Source organism: Ochotona princeps, chromosome 15 (genome assembly GCF_030435755.1).
Source record: "Ochotona princeps isolate mOchPri1 chromosome 15, mOchPri1.hap1, whole genome shotgun sequence".
NCBI lineage: Eukaryota > Metazoa > Chordata > Mammalia > Lagomorpha > Ochotonidae > Ochotona > Ochotona princeps.
The window spans coordinates 54,644,647-54,663,642 of record NC_080846.1 but is presented as its reverse complement, the minus strand read 5'-3'; the positions used below and the strand labels follow the sequence as shown (position 1 = coordinate 54,663,642).

Sequence of the window (18,996 nt, the reverse complement as noted above, 5' to 3'; positions counted from 1 at the left end):
CCCTCCCAGGCCAGCCCTCTTTCCTGGCTTCTGCACGCTAGGTTCGTTTCTCACCTGATCCAGCTGTTTCTGGATCTTGCTCTGCTGCTCTGTAACCAACTTGAGCTTTTCAGCATCAGCTTCCGGGAACTCACGGCCAGCCTTTTTGGCAGTTCGCTGCTTGGCGCACAGGGCCTTCCGGGACTTGCGGTGTACGCCAATCTGCTCCTCAAGCACCTTCAGCTGCATCTGGAGGAGTTGCTGGGTGTGGAACAGCCACTCTTCATACTGCCGCTGGTCGGCCTCATCTGGGAGAGGAGACAAGGGTCACGGCCTGCCAGGCAATGACCCAATCCCCCTTCCTCCATCAGTCCTAAACCATGTCCCTGCACCCTCCTCCCAGGCCCTATACTCACTGATCACTCCCTGTGCAAAAGTGGGTGGGTTGGGACGAGGCTGGGAGGGATCCCCGGCATTCCGCTCCTGCGACAACAGAAACTGCTGAAGGCTCACTGTCCCATGCCAGGAACTAACAACAGGATCCCAGTGGTTCCGCAAGCAAAATCCTTTACCCACCTGTCCACTCCCGGGTACCACGTGGTTTTGCAGATCACTGCCAGGTCCCCCTGAGAGCCTCTGGGCTAGTAGGGACACTTGCTGCCTGGAGTCCACCAAAGCACATAGGGTAAGTGATGGCAACGGGAAAATTGGAAGGCAAAGAAGTAGGACAATAGGGAAGGAATACCAAGAAGGGAACAGCTGTAATTGAGGAAAAGAAGCCAACTCCAGCCCACCCAAGTCGAGCCTCACCTGTTCATACCAGGTGCCACCCCAATGCTGCCCTGCGCCATCACTTTCTTAATGCCTTTCAAAGCCACCATCTTGGCCTTTGCAATAGGATCAATGATATCTTCAGCAGCAAATTTATCCAGGTCTGCAGAAGAAAGATCAAAATGAGGTATCCTTCAGGGGCCAGTGCTCCACTGTATGAGAAAGAACTTGAAAAACCTTAAGGAAAGCAGGGGCAGGGGCAGGACCCTGGGCTTCAGCTCTAGCTGTGACACCATTCCCCACACTGAGGTGCCTGCACTCAACTCCCAGTCCCATTCCCAACTCCAGTTTCCTGCTAATGCAAATCCTGTTCAATGGCACTGGATGACTCAAGCAGCCGAGTCCCTGCAATCCACGGGGAACCCCAAGCTAAGTTTTGGGCTCTCGCCTTCAACCTGGCCCAGCTCTAGCTGCTGCACACATTTGGGGAGTTAATCAGCAGAAGAAAAATCTGTCTGACCCTCTTTCTCTTTGATTTTTCAAATGAACAAATGGACAAAGTTTCAAATTACGTATTTTTAGAAATTCATAAAAAATGGGACTGAAAGGCAAACTTGTTTTAATGTACACATCTTACAAATCCACGTAGATTGGGGCCTGGCACTTTGGCTCAACCAGCTAATCTTCTACCTCCAAGTGCCAGCACCCCACAGGGATACCAGCTCATGTCCCAGTTGCTCCACTTTCTCTCCAGCTTCATCTGTGAGCTAGGAAAGCAGCGGAGAGCCCAACGCCTTGGGACCTTGTACCTGCATGGGAGATGAGCAGCTCCTGGCTCCTTGGTTAGCCCAGCTCTGGCCACTGTGGCCATTTGGGAACTAAACCTGCAGATAAAACATCTGTCTCTCCTCCGTAAATCTGTCCTTCCAATAACATTAAAAAAATTTTAAAAACCACAGATTTTTCATAATTGACAATGAAAAGACCCCTTACACATTTGTTATTCCTTCCAACAACCTGACCTTCACCCAGCCAAGCAGAGTAACGGCACAGCACAGCAGGAGGAAGACTTGCTAACTCTGCTGTTATTCATAAGCCGTATGATCCCGTTCCGACTTGCACATGCTTGCAAAGGGGACTTGGTAAATATCTGTTGAGTCCAACTATAAAAGTCATTGCACTTCTTCAAGCCTCAGTTTACTCCTGAGAGAGCTCCTGATGTCCTACTAGTTTCAGGGAGCTAATGAAAGGATCAGAGGTGACAGAGTGTGAGCATCCTTAAGGACCTGGAAGTATTCCCCAAGAAGTGTTCCTAGTATAAGCAACAAAGCCAAAGCCAAGATATAACAGCCGGTGTGGCACAGCATGTTAAGCCACAGCTAGTGATGCCACTCCAGTCCCAACTTCTCTACCTCTAATCCAGGACCTGCCACCTTCACGGTCACCATCCTGATTTAGCCTGGCTCTTTCAGACATCTGGGAAATAAACCAACAGACAAGGAAGATTCCCCTCCTCCTTTCCTCTGCCTTTAAAATAAATTTAAAAAAAAACAAACTTTAAGACCATACAGAGCCCAACAGGAATACACCGTGACAAAGGCCTAGACGTCACAGCTGTCCTGGATCCAACACACTCTCACCTATAGCTTAGTCCTGTGTCGGTCCCTGATACTTAGTAAAAAAAAAAAAAAAAAAGCAGCAATCACCAAAAACTCCAATATTCCTAAAATCCTATACTTCATGTTCTCTCTCCACAGTTCAAAAAATGTAACTGCCCCATCCCGCCCCCACGCTCTCCTGGAAAACTATGGAGTAACAGATTCAGATCCAGCCCTGCCAGCTGCTGTGCCACTCTGAAGGAATGAGCTGCCTGACCTCCACTGTTGCTTCCTCTTTTAATGGAGTAGCAACACAATGTCTATTTGGGGACTCCATTGCGTCCATTAACTTCAACAGGCAGCAGCCCTCAGCATACTGCTTGGCAAATACCAGTTAATAAATGCTATGGTAGCTTGAGGTCTCCTTCAACCTGTCCATCTCACCACCCCTTTAAGAATTTGTTTTGTCTGAAATGCCAAATGACAGAGACCTCCCTCCCAGCCACTATTTGTCCCCCAAAAGGCCACTACGGCCAGCCAGAGCTTGGCCAGGTCCAAGTCAAGATCCTAGGACTCTGGGTTTCTTGCCACCATCAGCTGCTCTCCCGGGCACACCGGCAGGGAGGTGGGTGAGAGGAGCACTGTGCTTTCCATCCTGCTCGGAGCTCTCCGGACCATAGCAATGACCACTAGCTAGCTACCTCCTGCATCACTCACACTGCTCCTCAAAGCAGCCCAACAGTTTTCCCTCCACTATCATTCTCTCCCTTCAGTCTCTCACCTGTCCTGACTGCTGCCTCCTGCCTCGCGTTTAAGTCTTCAACTTTCCGCCCCATCACAGCCACAAAGCCTTTGCTGACACGTTTTGCCACGACATGCTTCCACTTGGACAATACCCGCCATGTGCCCGAAGCTGCTCCCTCCTTACAACGCCTTATCAGCTGCAGTGTACCCCAGCTACAGGCAACTACCCAGGTTGCCTTGTACTAGGCAAGTGTTACACTGCTGGGAGAAAAGCAGCATAGCTGGCTGGCATTCGGAACCTTGTTCGTGCCACATCTGTGTTAACTACACAGGGCACCACCACAGTTGCCTATCTTATTTATTTTTTAAAGCTATATGGGGAAGGTGGGGAATGTTGGGCCAGGACACGCCACCCAAGTCCCCAAGTTGGTGGGATTCTAGCTTGACCAAGAAGAGGACATGGAGATATATTGGGGTGGACTGTCCCCCATCCCTGGGTGCTGTATCTTCTGACAGTAAGGAGTGGGGCCCCTTCCCCTTTCCCCACCTGTAGACACAGGAGAAAAATGTATTACTGAAACACTTGTACCACCCGCCTTCCTCCATACCTTGACCCTCCTCACCCTAATTGAGACTCACATGGGGCGCAGCACATATACCAAAATTGGAACGAGACTCACATGGGCATATATCCATCACAACTATGCAAACATTAAAAAATAAAATTAGAGCCTAGTGTGGTAACTGAGCAGCTGAAGTCCTTGCCTTGCACGTGCCGGGATCCCATATGAGTGCCAGTACTAATCCCAGCGGCCCCGCTTCCCATCTAGCACCCTGCTTATGGCCTAGGAAAGCAGCCGAGGATGGCCCAAAGCCCTGGGATCCTGCTCCTGTGTGGGAGACCTGGAAGAGGCTTCTGCCATTTGGTTTTGGATGAGCTGAGCTCCGGCCATTGTGGCCCCTTGGGGAGTGAATCAGTGGACAGGAGCTCTTCCCATCTCTCCTCCTCTCTGTATATCTGACTTTCCAGTAAAAATGATTAAATATTTTTTAAAAAGAAATTAAAAATTAAAAATATGCAGTGTTTTTGCCTATGCCACCAGTCTAATATTTAGCCAAAGCCCTTTGTGACCCACCTCTTAGCTAGGGATTATCTTAGTGTCTGGCCTCAAAGCGCACATCTGGTGGTGACAATAACCCTGAGGAATCAATCATGCCACCTGCTGGGGTTACCTGTGTCTGGGAAGAAGCTATTAGCCAGCTGCTGTTGCACTGCCAACTGCTGAGGCTTCATGCACATGGAAGGTGGCATGGTACCCATGGGCTTCTGTGGTAACACTGGCTGTGGGTTCTGCTGGGGCACCAAGCCTGCCTGTCCCCCATGCTGCCCACTTAGCATATGCCCTTGGTTGGACATCATGGCCATGGATGGGGCCAAGCGCTGCTGAAGGGCATGAGCCGGTGGCTGGGTGGGCATCAGTGGTTGGCCCAAGCCTGGCTGCCGGGCCCCTCCAATACCCAAGGCAAGCTGCTGTTGAGGTCCAGACAAACTTGGAGAAGAGCCTTCATGTGGCAGAGCCATGGCCTGGGCAGGGCCTGTTGCAGACAGTATCAGCTGCTGCTGCTGCTGTTGCTGCTGCTGCTGAGCTGGCTGCAGCTGTGCTGAGAGCTGCTGCCGCTGCTGCAGCTCCTTCTTCTCATGTTCCAACAGGTCCTCGATGAGCAGGGGTAGATCACTGGCTACCAGGGAGCTCTCCATCTTGTCCAGCTCGTCCCCAGATGCTGCAGGGCCACCAGGCAAGTTCAGGGGCCCACTCTCAAGTTCAAACTTTTCCAGCAGGGAAGATCCCGCTGAGCCGCTTAGTGGGCTGGGGGCTAGCAGATGAGCTGGTGGTCCCCCCGTGGTCCCAAAGGGGCCCTTCTCTGCTGTGTGCCCACCGCTGGAAAATGGGCCTGTGCCCATCCGGGTCTCTCGGCTGCCCATCATGTTTTGTCCTGGCTTCAGGCCCAGGCCAAGGGAAGTGGTGGCAGGTGCTGGCTCTACCTTTGGGGTGTTGATGGTGAACTGGCAAGGGGAAGGGTGACGTCCACCCTCCTCCACCTTGGGCTTCACCTCTGCCAGGCGGGGCTCAGAGGCATCAGCAACAGGGGGTGGGCGCTCCTCAGAGACCGAGGGTCCTGGCTCCACTCCCCGCAGCAGGGCCTCCCGCTCGGCCTTCTCATTAGCCGACTCCACCAGCCTCAGGTGCTCGTTGAAGATGTCCTTCTTGTCCCCAGTGTCCAGCTCGGGGTCAGTGTAGGCCAGAAGATCAAACTCATCTCCATTGAGCAGGTCATCCAGGTGGGGGTCGTTGGTTTCCAGGTTTTCCAGGGTTCCCAGCTCATCATCGCCCTTGGCCACATCCACACCCAGCCCCAGGTGAGCAAGTTCTTCATCGTCCTCCAGGGCCTTGTGGGCATCAAAGTCATCATCCAGCTCAGGGTCCTCACAGGGTAGCTTCCCTGTCTCCAGAGCCAGAGGCGGTGGCCGGCTGAGCTCAGTGCTGGAGGGTGGCCGGCTGACCAGCTCCAGGCCAGCAGGCAGGGTGGAAGCCTTGGTGAGGGGCGGGGCATGGAGGTTGTTGCTCAGCTCAGGGGCCGGTGGAGCCGATGGTTTCTGTGAAGGAAGGCCTGACAGCACCAGGCCCCGCAGCCCTTCGGGAGCCAGTCGATGAGGGTCTTCAGTCACAGGGTAAAACCGAGGTCTCTGAGGGGGCCCTTGACCAGGAAATGGAGCCCCTCCAGGTCCTAGTCCTTTCTGTACATTGTGCCTCAACTCAATGAACTGAGCAGGACCAGCTGGGCCAGGCACTGGCTCACCAGGGCCTGGCAAGCGAGTGGGAATTCCCGGCAAGGGGGACCCCAGGGCTTGGCGGCTAAGCTCAGGGCCAGGAGTTGATGGAAAGCGAGTCGACATGGCAAGTCGCATAGAAGCAGCTGACGTCGCCTGCTGTTGCTGCTGCTGCTGCTGCTGCTGCCACAGCTGTTGCTGCTGCAAGGGCAGGGAGCCAGGATAGGGCGCTCGCTGATAGAAGGCCTGGGAGCCTCCTACCAATTGCCTGGAAGAATATGCAGTAGTCAGTAAGAGGCAATCAGGAGGGAAAAGGCTGGAGCCTAGGCTCAGGGCACTGAGAACAGAGGGAGGGAGGCAGGCTAGTGACACCCCAGAAACACGAACCACACGGGGAAGTGCCCCCTGTGGTTTACCCCCAAGAAGCCTCCCGCAGCCTACCGGCCGTTCACGTCCACAGAGGAAGGCGTGGCTGGTGGAGGTGGCCGAGATAGTCGATCATCACTGGGGAAGGGCCCTGGTCCCAGGACAGAGCCACCCAGCTTGCCTGGGGGCAATCCCACGAGACTGCCCTTATCCTAGAAGAGACGTAGATGAGGTAAGGCCACCTTCACCAACCCAGTTCCACCTCCCCTTGCCACTCTCCTTACCTGAGTCCCAGCAAAGGGCGCCTGGCCTCGGCTCAGCTGCTCAAAGGCAGGGCTGCTGGGTTCTGCACCCCAGCTGCCTGGGGGCCCCACTGCTCCTACAGCTGCCGCAGCTGTTTCCTTCTCCTGCCGCAGGGTGTTACGCTGGATCTGCTGGCGGATCAGCAGCTCACGGAGTCGCTGGCGCTGTGCACAAGATGAACGAGCAGACGCATTCAACCCCCAATCACAGGAACAGCTCAGGGACAGCAGATGCAAAGGGGAGGGGAGGGGGACACTCAGCTACTGGGTGTCAACTCACCTGTCGCTGCTTCTCCAGCTCTGTCTGGCTAAGGCTGGACATGCCAGGGTCTTGGGTACCTGGGAGTTCAGGTGCCACCAAAGAGCTACTCATTCCAGCCCCTGGCTCTTCTCGCTTTTCGACTGGAGAGGTGATGCTTGCCCGCTGTGAGGCTCCGTGGGACAGGTAGGGGAGGGATCCGTCGGGTGCAGGTGGTGGCAGAACTGACGTGGGGCGTAGCGGGGACAGCCCATAGCCCTCCACTGTGGACCCGCTGCCAGGCCCCAGGGGGCTGCCCGATGGGTGAAAGTTCCCCGTAGCTACTGCGTAGTTTGTGCTTTGAGGCTTGCCCAAAGTGGGGCCAGGCCCAAAATGGCTGTTGATCCCATGGGGTGGAGGGAGACCAGGCTGAGGGACAGGGGGCTTTAGGGGAGGCTCCCCGGCTGCCTGAGGGAAAGTGAAACGCATGGGAGATGGGGTGCTCACAAATGCGCCTGTCCCTGGGGAACGGGCAAAATTGGGGGGCTGCCCACTTGGGACCTTGGCATGGAGCTCAGCGGCTGGCCCCGAGGGCAGGGCTGCTGGGAAGCCCCCAGCCCCCAGGGGAGTGTGGGCTAGAGACCCAGCCTTAAAGGCAACTTCAGAGGGCTGGGGACGGGGTGGCTTATGCAATGGGGCAAATGGGTCACGGGACTGAGGGCGTGAGGGTGGGCGGGAGTAAGGGTCAGGAGACTGGAAGCGAGGGGTGACAGGAGACGGGCAAAAAGCCTCAGCAGACAGAGGACGGGGCGTCAATGGTGACTGGGAGCTGGACTGGGACTGTGGACTGGCAGGTACTCGGGAGAAAGGGTCAGAGGGCAGTGAGCGAGGGGGCAGGGCGCAACAGCTCTCAGGGGCAGGGGGCTGGGGCCGAGGGGTCAGTGGGGGCTGGGCATAGGGGTCAGGGTAAGGGCTGGGACGAAAGATGTCTGGGTGGTTTGGAGGAGAAGGAGCCAAAGCCTGGGCAGGGGGCGGCTCCTGGGGCCGTAGACCCAAGCCCGGGCTCTGGGGTTCTACCTGAGATGCCCGAGGGGTCAGCGGGGCTTTGAAGACATCAGGTGCCTTTAACTCCAGCCCACCAAGGTGGGGGCCTGAGGAGGATGGGTCAACAAAACCCAGATTTGGGGGCCCATAGCTGGGGGAGGATGCCCCAAGCTCTTCCTTCTTCACCTCCAGGGCCTTACGGGCCTCCCCAAGTGGTGGGGGTGAGAGCAGGGGCTCGGAAGCCTTGCCTCCCCCTACCCCAGGGCTCTCAGGCACAGCCAGGTTGTCCAACGAGGGGCAGCGGGGTTTGAGGAAGGGGTCGGGTGTAGAGGGCTGGTGCCGGGGGGTGCCAGGTGGGGTAACGTGAAATTCCCCTGGCAGGCCAGGCCCAGGACGAGTGGAGGCACCTGGCACTGGGGACTGCGCAGGGGCCCCAGCTACATTAGGGTAAGTAGGGTAGGTGGGTGGTGCCACGGGGAAGCGGGGCTCCAGGGCGTAGGCAGGGGCCAGTCCAAAGGGGTCCTGCGAAGGCACTTGGGCGGGCACCTGGGGCGGGAGCTTGGGGAAGAGCTCACCGGGCGAGTCGGGGCCAGGCACGGTGCCTGCTGGCGGCTTCAGGAACCCGTCCGCAGAGGTAGACATGCCGGCGGGGGGAGTGGGGCTGCCAAGGAAAACGGTGGGGGCGGCAGCAGGGGGTGGGCTGCCCAGTGCCCCCTGCTGAGGGGGAATGCGAAGATGCAGGGCCGGTCGCTCAGTCTTCCGGGCTGTGTCGCCCACCTTGGGCTGCCTGTTGATCTGGCTCTCAGCCTGCTGCAGGGCACACAGGCACATAGCAGTCAGGTTTCTGCAGCAGGCCCCATGTGCCTCCCCAGAGAGACTTCCACAGTATAGCCCAGCCCGGCCCCCACTTACCTTCTGCACCTTGTTGATGCGGTGAGCTGCCCGGTTATCTTTGGCCTTTTGCTGAAGGATACAGGACACACATCGGGCCCAACGCTCAGCCTCCCAGCTGCCCCCAGCGCACACTTCATTCACACTCCCCAAAGATGCTGGTCCCTTCCAGCCCAGATGCGTTAGGGGTGATGGTGCAGAGAACTGAGGTAAATTCTCCAAGACGGCCCCCTCCATCTCAACTCACGCCAGCCCAGGCCACACTCCCTTCTGTCTCACCAGGTAGGGGGCTTTGTCAGCGGCTGGGACCTTTCTCCAGAGCTTCATGATTTGTTTGCAACGGCTGGACCAGTCTGCAGAGCAGAAGGATGGAGGGGGACTTGGCAGGTGACCCCAGCCTCAAAGGCCATCATGCTGCTAGGCTGTCCTCCTGCCCTTGTCCCACAGGTACCTGGGTAATCTTGCTTGAGGTTGGGAAAGTTAATGTTGGCATACAGCACAGGGGAGATGGTGGAGAGCTGGCCCAACTCCTCATCCTTCTCCCAGCGCTGCAGACTCCGCTGGTTATAGGACAGCCCGTCGCCCTCACCCTCCGTGGTGGGGGTTGTGGGGGTGGAGGGCGTGGTGCCCCCTGAGCCTGTCCAGGGGCTGTCTGGCTCACCGGGTTCTGGGCTGAAAAAGCCCCCGCGCTCCCTGGGGCGCAGGGGCACAGAGTCACAGGGGGCAGGAGTGCCAAGTCCCACCCGCTCCCTGCCCCAGCACAAACAAGGGAGGCAGAACAAGGGCCCAGGTGGAGAAAAAGGACACAGGGACTGCCCATGAGAATTCAGTTTAGGTACCAACCTGGAATCCAGGAATGGGGACTGGCAGAGGCCTGGGTAGGAGTCCAATGGGCTGCTGGAAGGGAGACTGCCCAAAGGGAGTCCGCCTACGAGAGAACCAGGATCAGCGAAAAGGGAGAAACTGGCCCAGCCTGGGGGCAGCCTTGGCCAGTCAAGGGTTCAAATGTTCCCACCTGTATCACCGTGGACAATGGGCCTCTGCAGCGGCGTGCGGTTGCCTTCCAGGCCGGGGGTTCCACAGCCCAGATGTTGTTCTCGTTCTGAACCCAGGACATCCTTGAAGAGCTGCTGCAGGTCCTTGGATTCCATCTTGGGCAGTTCTGTGGGAGAATGATAAAGTACACTAAAGAAGATGGGCATGTTCAGATGCCAACCCAGGCCCATTTGTGGCCATGGCCAGGAAGGGTGCCCAGAGAAGCTACCCAGATCACAGTCCTACCAACAAGACCCTCTCACCAACTGAGGACACTACAGGAGAGGAGATATAGGTCACCGCCTCACCTTCCGTGGGAATCCGGTCTAAGTCGGAGCTAAGCATCCCTTCGCCTGGAGTGCTTGGCTTCTCGGGGTCACTGGGCACTGGGGATGCCTTTACACCCCCATCCTCAGGGCCTGTAGTTGCCAGGAAAAAATCCATGAGTCAAAGCCCGTGTGCAGGCACCACACTGGTCACCGGGAACCACAGAGGGGGATAAACCACTTTCAGCTCCCAACTCGGACTGACAAACGTAAAGCCCATCAGAACATGACCCACAGAAGCCTTCACCTGGTGTATCAGCCTTGCCCTCAGGACCATGGGACTCATCATCTGCAACATCTGGACCATCATCCCCTAGAAGGAACAGACACGGTCCACATCTGAAGCCACACCCAGCCCCCAGCCCCACAGGCTATTCCTCATTCCAGGAGCAAGAGGGGGTCACTCCCACACAACCAACCTTTGTGTAAGGCGGAAGGTTCCTTCCTATCTGAACCTCCATCACCCTTGCCTTTGGGGGTTCCTAATCCAAAGCCTGGTCGGCCCACCCCAACTGCAAAAAGGGCCTTTCGGCTCAGGTCCAGCAGCTCTTTGCCAAAGAAGGCCTCCTGTTGCGAGAGTCAGAGAGAAACAGGCTGCTGTTAGCCCTGCAAGGCACAGCCAGCCCCGCCCCGTCTATAGAGGCCGAGACCCACCTGCAGGTAAGCAGGGAACATGTCCTCTAGCTTGCTCTTCTTGCGCCCTCGCCGCTGCTGCTTCTTCTTCTCATCGGCATCAGCTGAGCCCTGTTCCCCGGAGCCCTCTGCAGGCAGGTCCACAGGCATCACTGTGGACAGAACCGGCAACGTCAGGCTCTCCAGACGCCTAACACAAGCTGCAACTGGGCCTGGGCCCACCACACCCTCCTGCCTCTTCCAGTGTCCTCCTCCAGGCCATTTGGCTTTGTCCTGTGGGTACCCAGGTCCCAGTGGTGGTGCCCTCACCTGTCTCACCCTCGTCAGGCTGCCCATCCCCACTCAACACCTCCGACTGGGCAGCAGGCCCCTTCTTCACACGAGTGTGGGATTTCCTCTGCCGCACCATGAAGCCACCAATGCCTGTGAGGAGACAAGAGCTGAGGAATGAGCAGCAGCGGGCTCCCAGCGAGTGCCCCTGCTGCTCCACTCATCACCCAGTGTCTCACCAGGTCGGTAAGGCTTGCGCTTGCGTTTTTTGCTTTCCTCAGTCTCCTCTTTGCCAGGTTCCGCATCTGGACTGGTGGGACCCTCCAATTTAATTTCACATTCCATGTGCTCCACACCACCTGTGTGACAGAAGATATGGGCAGATCAGAGGCATGTGCCCTCGTACCCATGTCATCGGCTCAGTAGGCCCCACCCAGGGTACCAACCCTCACAGGCACTCCCAAGTCCCCAGCCCAACCTTCACCCTTGAGCAGCTCTTCGGCATCCAGGTCCCCATCCTTCTTGTCATCGGGGCCAAGGGTATCTGAAGGTTCAGAACCCTCCAGCCCCACCTCGCCTGGGAGCCCAAGCCGTCCTCGCCGCTGGCGCCGCTTGTGCAGAGGTGACATGGTCAGGTTACGCAGCACAGCCATGCCAGTTTCTGTCAGCCACACGCCTTCAAAACGAAAGTACTGGGGCTCTGCAAGAGGGGAGGAGTGTGTGAGCCTTTGTTGGGTGCCCAGAGGATGGAGGACCTAAGTCCTAGCTCGGGCAGAAGCTGTGACATCAGCCAAGCTTGGGGTCTTGGGGTCAGGGAAAACAGGCCCAGAGTGGGCAGTGGTTGGGGCCTGAGCTGTCAGAGACCCATATGGATTCAAGCAGCTGCTCTCCAAAGCCTGGCTTTACTAACCAGGAAACCTGCCCTCTACAGCCTCTAGCCATCTTGGGCTAGCAGGGTTCTACCTGCTGGATGCCAAAACACAGTTGCCAGAAGCAGTGTCCACCTCATGATGGAGGGGACAGTTCAGACTGTTTTCCGAGGAAAGAGCTGTGTCCTCTGGTAGTAAAGAATCCACGACACCTGGCCGTCCAGGAAAAGAGCCTTGCTTCTAGTCGAAGCTCTGCTGAGAACTTACTAGACAGCCTTGGGCAAGGCACTTCCCTCTCTGGACCTTAGCACCCTCCTATCAAATGAAGATATCAGGTTGGGCACGGTGTCACGGCCTCAGTGGCAATCAGCATCGGTGACTCACCTGGCTCCTTTGCTTTCACAGGCACCAACTCCGGAGGCGCAACAGGTGCTGTGGGTAGGACACACCAGAGCTGCTGGAGGCCCTGTCCCAAGGCAAGGCGTCCATGCCCTGACTTGCCCTGCGCCTGGCACTCACCCACAGGCTTCACCACATAGGGCTGGCAGGAGACACAGTCAAAGCCTTCATCGGCTGCCTGCTCCACATCATCCTCTGTGAAGAGGCTCTCACAGCCAGCATGCATCCACCTGGGAGAGCAGAAATGGGAGATGAGTCTCTGCCACGTGAGGCTGTGACAACAGGCAGTACAGGGGACAGCGACCTTCTCACCGTTCACAGTGTCGGCACTGGATCAGCAGGTCCTCTTCCACATAGGGAGCATGGCAGATGGGGCAGGTCACCAAGCTGGCACAGGGCCCACAGTGTGTGTAACTATTTTGCCACTCACAGTGGAAGCCAGGGGAAGCGGCCCCACACTGCATACAGGACACGCACCTGGGAGGGGCAAGAGACACATCTTCAACACCTTTCCTGCTCACGGCAGGCATGGGCCCAGCAACTCACACAGCCTCAACCTGGCCTCTGTCAGGTACTCAACGTGACAGCACTCCAGCATCTCTGGTGCCTGCCCTTCTGGAGAGCCCCTCCTCACCACTTGCACTTCCAGCCGCCCTTGGGCACTGTGAGCAGTGGAGGGTCCAAGCAGTAGGTGTGATAGCTGATGTCACAGTCGTCACACAGCAGCAGGCGAGAGGGGTCAGAGGCCTGGCCGCACACCTCACACACGATGCACTCCACGCAGCGCCAGCCCTTCAAGAGCATCACCTTGGTAATCTGAAGGAGAAGACAGAGGGCCATCCCACAGGGTGGGCATGGAGGATGGGACTCTGGCTGGAGGGGGTTGGCAACCACAGGAGCCAGGCAAGACTTCCGATCAAGCACAAGGTGCCCTTGTTTCCACAATAGTGGCTTGAAACTCCCCATCCTCTGCCTAATCCTGAGAGCGGAATAGTAACCTGTCACTAGCCAAACTTCAGAAGACCATGTAGGACTAAGTTTCCCTTAACTTGTCTTCAACAGTTAAAGCTACCACTGCTGCAAGTTACTAAATGTTAGCAGTAGATAAACCCTAAAATGACAGTTCATAATTAGGTTAAAATGCTTTCTCCTTTTAGGCGTGTACTCATAATTTTAATCTATTCTACGTACCTCCATATGACAGCTTCTACTGGTAAAGTCACAGTTAAAGGGCCAACTTTTGGCCTGATGCCTAAGCCACCATTTAAAGCACCTGCAGCCCATATCAAAATGGCTAGGTTTCCTCTGGCTCTGCTCCCAATCCCAGTCTCCTGCTGCTGTGGACCATGGGAAGCAGCAGCCGAAGGCTCACACAGCTGGGTCTACAACCCACACGGGGAACCAACAGTGGGCAGCTGTCTCCTTGCTTCAGATGACTCAGCCCTAGCTGTTGCAGGCATCTGAGGAGTGAACCAGTAAGTAAGAACTGTTTCTCAAAAAACAAAAAGCAACAACACCAACAACAAAAAAAAACCCCACAAAGACATCGTCATAGATTGTATGATGTGCTGAATTGCCCTAGCTAAGACAATAAAAAAATTTGCCCTAGTAAGTCATGATCTACCACAAAGAAACTATAGACTGCCATGAGTTCCGTATTTCTCCCCAAGACAGGCTTGACAACCACATTTGAGGATTGATTTCTAAGAGCCATGGCTGCTCCTGGCAAGGATCAGGCACTTGTGGCCCCCAGATCCCAGGACACACCCCTAGGCACCGCACTCACCTTGCTGTTGACACAGTAGGGATGGTAGCACTGAGAACACTGCGAACAGGCCAGGAGGTGGCCCTCTGCACCTCGGCCGAAGCTGCCACACACCACACACATGTCCTGGGGAGACAAGACACCAGGGATCCAGCAACACTCCTGCACCCCACTCAGACCGAGCCAACTGACTCCCCTCAACTCTAACCTCAGCCCAGGGAGTCAAGAAGGCAGAAGTTCAGTCCACAGCCCTCAGACACTAGAAGCCACCTTAGGGCTCCCTCTGAGGATACCTTGTTCACCTAGTCAGGTAACTTGAATTTATAAAGCCTGACATGGATGAAAGTCATGAGAAATTGAAGAAACATAAGATGGGGTAAAAACCTGACCTAGTGAGAATCACATGCATGACATCATCCCATGAGCTTCAGGGTTATCAGGGGGTGGCCACCTGGCCTAGCAGTTAGGACACCAGTTACGACATTCATATTCCTAGCAGAGTGTCTGAGCTCCACATCCACCTCCAGCTCCTGAGTGGAACTCCTGGGCCATATTACATGGGAGCACACTACCTGCTAACTTGGACCCTGGGAGGCAGTGGTAATGATGGCTCAAGTAACTGGGTTCCTGCCACCCACATCAGCAGATGTAACCGAGTTCCCCACCAGGGCTTCAGCCTGGCCCACGCCTAGTCCCCGCAGGCTGCTGAGAAGTAAAACAGTAAACAAGAGTTCTCTCTCCATCTCCCTGCCTAGCACACAAGTAAATATCGAAAAACTCACTTTCTTCAGGTGAGCTCATACATAAGCTCCCTAGCCTGTGGGCCTCAAGGACAGAGGCCATTTCTGCCTTTCTCACTGCTGGGTCTCTAGCTCCTACCTGCACCCAAGTTCAGAGATGTCCTCAAGGTCTCTGATGGCTAAAGGAACAACCAAGCGATGTGACTGTGCTTCGCTGTGCGGTACTGGCTGGGTCTCCCCAGAAGTGTCCTAGCTATCCTTACTTGCTCTTCCAGTAAAGCACACAACCAACAGGTCTCACTGCTAAGGATGGGACGAGCCAAGCCAAGGATGGTACCTGCATTAGGACAAATTTGTCCGTGTTGGAGAAGAGGACCACAGTGTTCTGCATGGTGTCGTCGTCGTCCTCCTCCTCCTCCTTGCTGGGGGAGCCATCGATATCAGCAACCTTACAGGGAGAGAGTTGTACAAAGTGAGGCAGAAAAACTTGCTCAAATCAACCGCCTTCCTCTACAGTTTTGCAGGGATGCTGACTAAGATGAAGGCCAGGAGCCAGGAGTGTCTCCCAAGCTAGATCTCAGCCCAATGGCAAAGACCCCATAGCTGCCCAGGGGCTGAGTGGACAAGAGGAACAGAGACTCATGCACACAGACCCTAGGCAAAGCTGGGGGACTGGCTAGACTCAAAGAGCCATGTGAAGTGTGCTTGGAGGGGTGGCAGGTCTCTCCTTACTACCAGAGTCTCAACGGAAGACGTAGTAGATTTTAGCCGGGCCCGTCCTCTCCCTCGTCCTCCGTGGGCTCCTCCTCGAGGCCGCCGTCGTCCTGGGAAACTGCTGCTGCGACCCTGCGTGAAGGACAGTCACAGAGCAGGTTAAGGGTTGGCATGCCGAGTCTACAAGCTGGCAAGAAAGACGAGGGACAAACGGACAGTGTGACGGGTAGTATGGCCCAGGAGTTCCACTCAGGGTAAGTGGGAAAAAAAATCACGCTCCCAGATATGCACAAGTAGACAGCTCTGGTCCAAACCCATTCTCTTCCGCCCCCCAGAGGAAGTGGCCAACACAGTACGAGGAGAATGAACAGTGGCTTGAGAGTACCAGCTCCATTACTGAATACCACACATCAGAGCATATCTGCCCCCTCGGTGTGCCAGCTACTATTCTCCTTAATGAAATCAAACATGTGCCTCACCCAGCGATTAGACAGCCCCTCACCTGTTTGATGCGAGAACGGGCTGGAGAACTACGCCGCCTTCCCTTGTCCCCCTCAGCTTTGCCTCCGCTGACGGCTGTCCCAGTATCACACAAGAGTGAGTCATCGGTCTCTGGCAGTGAGTCGGTACAGAGCCTCAGGGAGCCTTCATCTCGGGCTGGACTCACATCTGTAGATACCCCTAGCTCCATGGACAGGGAGCCACCCCCTTCAGGGTCAGGAGAGCCCAACAGGGGCTCTGAGCCAGGAAAACTGGCACTGGCATCACCCTGGCTCAGATTAGAAATTTCATTAACGATATCAGATTTGATGAGAGTAGGTGGTATGGGGGCCACTGTTGCACGTGGCTCCTCCTGCTCTTCACAGGGCGAGCCCTGCCCTGGCTGCTTGCATTCTGGGCCATAGACCTCCATAGGGGTCACAGGGGCCAGCTCCTCAGGGTCCAGGAGCTCAGGGCAACCTTTCAATTCACTGCCAGGGGTCTCGCCCGCCGCTGGCTGTGCATGAGCAGCAGCAGCCCCATCCAGAGGGGCCATGTCCTCCCCCAGGCCAGGGAAGTTCTCCAGGGCTGGTGCAGGGCTGGGGGCAGGGCAGGACAGCTCCTCCATTGGGGAGGGAAGAGGACTGGTGACACTGGGTTCCAAGGCCGGGCACTCGGGCTCTGGGACCTTCTCAGTCTCCATCTGGTGCAGCTCAGGCTCATCTGAAAGGGGCTCTGCCTTTCCTACAGGACTCAACGGGGAAGGCAGAGACAGCGGCAGAGCCAGAGGCGAGCACTGGGAAGGAGGAGAACTCGGGGGAGGCAGGGAATGCTGGAGGAGCGGAGAACATGGAGGGGGCAGGGGCTCCATCAGGATAGGAGATGCCGGGCCCAGCGGGGAGCCTGGGGACGGGGGCAGGATCATTGGGGGCACGGGCTCAGGGTCAGTGCAGTGAGCTTCGGGAGGAGGGCTAATGGGGGTCTCTAGAATGGGAGCAGCCAACGACTCAGGGTCACTGTCCCCTTTGGCACCAAAGGGGTATGTTAACTCCCCCAAAGGAGACAGGGCTGGTGGGGCCACAGCTGTAATAATGGGTGAAAGTGGAGGAGGAAGAGAATCTGGAGAGAAAGAGAAAAAGAGGGGCTCTTAGATTAGATGCACCATAAAGGGTTAAGACGTTCCCACAGAAAGGAGACACTACCATCCCAGAGCCACACACAACTACCTTACCTGATGGTGTCAGCTGAGGAGACAAGGATGGCTCCCCAGCTGGTGACAAGGGCAACTCTTCAGGCAGAGGGGACAGAGGTGGTTCCCCAGGCTCAGACAGAGCCGGCTCTCCAAGCAAGGGGGCTGAAGGTGGCTCTCCAGGCTGGGGGAACAGGGGCAGTGCCTCGGGGGCAGTGCATGGGCCTGCTGTCTCCTGCTGTGGGGACAGGCGCGACTCCTCAGGCTGAGGAGACGGGGACAGCTCCTCAGCCTGGGGGGACAGGCGTGGCTCCTCAGCCTGGGGGGACAGGTGCGGCTCCTTAGGTCGAGGGGACAGATACGGTTCCTCAGGATGGGGTGACAGGCATGGCTCCTTAGGTTGGGGGGACAGGCGTGAAGGTTCCTCAGGATGGGGGGACAGGCATGGCTCTTTAGTTTGTGGGGACAGCTGTGAAGGTTCCTCAAGTTGCGGGGACAGGCATGAAGGTTCCTCAGGTGGGGGTGATAGGCATGGTTCCTCAGGTCGGGGGGACAGGTGTGGCTCCTCAGGCCCAGGAGATAGGTGTGGTTCCTCAGGTTGGGGGGACAGACGTGGCTCCTCAGGCTGGGGGGACAGGTGAGATTTCTCAGGCCGGGGGGACAGATGCGGTTCCTCAGACTGGGGAGACAAATGTGGCTTCTCAGGCACAGGAGACAGGTGCAGCTCCTCCGGCTGTGAGGACACACAGGGGTCCTCGAGGGCTAGGGACAGGCACATCTCCTCAGGCTGAGGAGACGGGTGCGCCTCCCCAGACTGGGGGCAGAGTCGGGGTTCCTCAGGTGGAGGGCAGAGTGGCAGCTCCTCAGGCAACGGTGAAAGAGGTGACTCCTCCAAGGGCAGGGACATAAGTGAGTCCTCTGGTGGTGGGGATGCTGGCGAGTCTTCAGGCGGCGGGGACAAGCGTGAGGCCTCCGGTGGAGGTGATGTGGGGGACTCCTCAGGTGGTGGGGATAAGGGGGATTCCTCAGGTGGTGGGCACAGGCGCGACACCTCAGGCGGAGGAGACATAGGTGAGTCTTCAGGCGGTGGGGACATGGGTGAGTCCTCAGGTGGTGGGGACATGGGTGAGTCCTCAGGTGGTGGGGACAGGCGTGAGGCCTCAGGTGGTGGGGACAGGCGTGAGGCCTCAGGTGGTGGGGAGACGGGAGACTCCTCAGGGGGAGGGGACAGGGGAGACTCTTCAAATGGCGGGAACAGACGAGATGCCTCGGGGGGTGGAGACATGGGCGACTCCTCTGGTGGAGGTGACATGGGCGACTCCTCAGGTGGTGGAGACAGGCGCGATGCTTCAGGGGGTGGGGAAGTGGGCAACTCCTCAGGCGGTGGGGACAGGGGAGACTCCTCCAGTGGTGGGGACAAGGTGGATGCTTCAGGTGGCGGAGACAGGGGCGTGTCCAGAGCAGGGGATGCAGGCAACTCTTGTGGTGGACAGAAGGGCAACTCCTCCCGGGGACAAAAGGATGACACTTCAGGTGGGGGAGACAGAGGAGACTCCTCGGGCAGTGGGGAGAGGGGCGACTCTTCAGGTGGCGGGGACAGACGTGACGCTTCAGGTGGTGGCGATGTGGGCGATTCCTCGGGCGGCGGGGAGAGGGGTGACTCTTCAGGGAGGGGCAGCAGTGGCATCTCCTCACTTCGGGGGGTCTCCAATCGGGGCTCAAGCTGGGCCCCTGCTCTCCCTGCAGACACAAGACATAATATTCCTATCAAGCCCAGGTATACTCCCCACAAAATACATAGCACAGATGTCTC

General features: G+C 56.9%; 1 protein-coding gene across 3 annotated transcripts in view; it reads right to left on the bottom strand.

Annotated features, from left to right (window-relative positions):
• Positions 1-18,996, bottom strand: part of KMT2D (lysine methyltransferase 2D) — a 40,976-nt gene that overhangs the window by 13,712 nt on the left and 8,268 nt on the right. The window contains exons 11-39 of one of the 3 annotated variants that reach the window (XM_058673768.1): positions 17,226-18,923; positions 16,017-17,113; positions 15,533-15,646; positions 15,138-15,248; positions 14,082-14,186; positions 12,930-13,111; positions 12,608-12,772; positions 12,416-12,525; positions 12,281-12,328; positions 11,506-11,727; positions 11,267-11,386; positions 11,067-11,180; positions 10,779-10,909; positions 10,544-10,691; positions 10,372-10,437; positions 10,107-10,217; positions 9,779-9,925; positions 9,607-9,691; positions 9,215-9,456; positions 9,043-9,116; positions 8,785-8,835; positions 6,871-8,682; positions 6,573-6,755; positions 6,364-6,500; positions 4,326-6,190; positions 790-913; positions 556-640; positions 396-462; positions 55-287 (exon numbers count right to left, since the gene is read on the bottom strand). In XM_058673768.1, the coding sequence (XP_058529751.1) occupies positions 55-287; positions 396-462; positions 556-640; positions 790-913; positions 4,326-6,190; positions 6,364-6,500; positions 6,573-6,755; positions 6,871-8,682; positions 8,785-8,835; positions 9,043-9,116; positions 9,215-9,456; positions 9,607-9,691; positions 9,779-9,925; positions 10,107-10,217; positions 10,372-10,437; positions 10,544-10,691; positions 10,779-10,909; positions 11,067-11,180; positions 11,267-11,386; positions 11,506-11,727; positions 12,281-12,328; positions 12,416-12,525; positions 12,608-12,772; positions 12,930-13,111; positions 14,082-14,186; positions 15,138-15,248; positions 15,533-15,646; positions 16,017-17,113; positions 17,226-18,923 (9,647 nt within the window). The remainder of the gene's footprint in view (positions 1-54; positions 288-395; positions 463-555; positions 641-789; positions 914-4,325; positions 6,191-6,363; positions 6,501-6,572; positions 6,756-6,870; positions 8,683-8,784; positions 8,836-9,042; positions 9,117-9,214; positions 9,457-9,606; positions 9,692-9,778; positions 9,926-10,106; positions 10,218-10,371; positions 10,438-10,543; positions 10,692-10,778; positions 10,910-11,066; positions 11,181-11,266; positions 11,387-11,505; positions 11,728-12,280; positions 12,329-12,415; positions 12,526-12,607; positions 12,773-12,929; positions 13,112-14,081; positions 14,187-15,137; positions 15,249-15,532; positions 15,647-16,016; positions 17,114-17,225; positions 18,924-18,996) is intronic. The other 2 variants (XM_058673770.1, XM_058673769.1) reach the window with 2 other exon arrangements.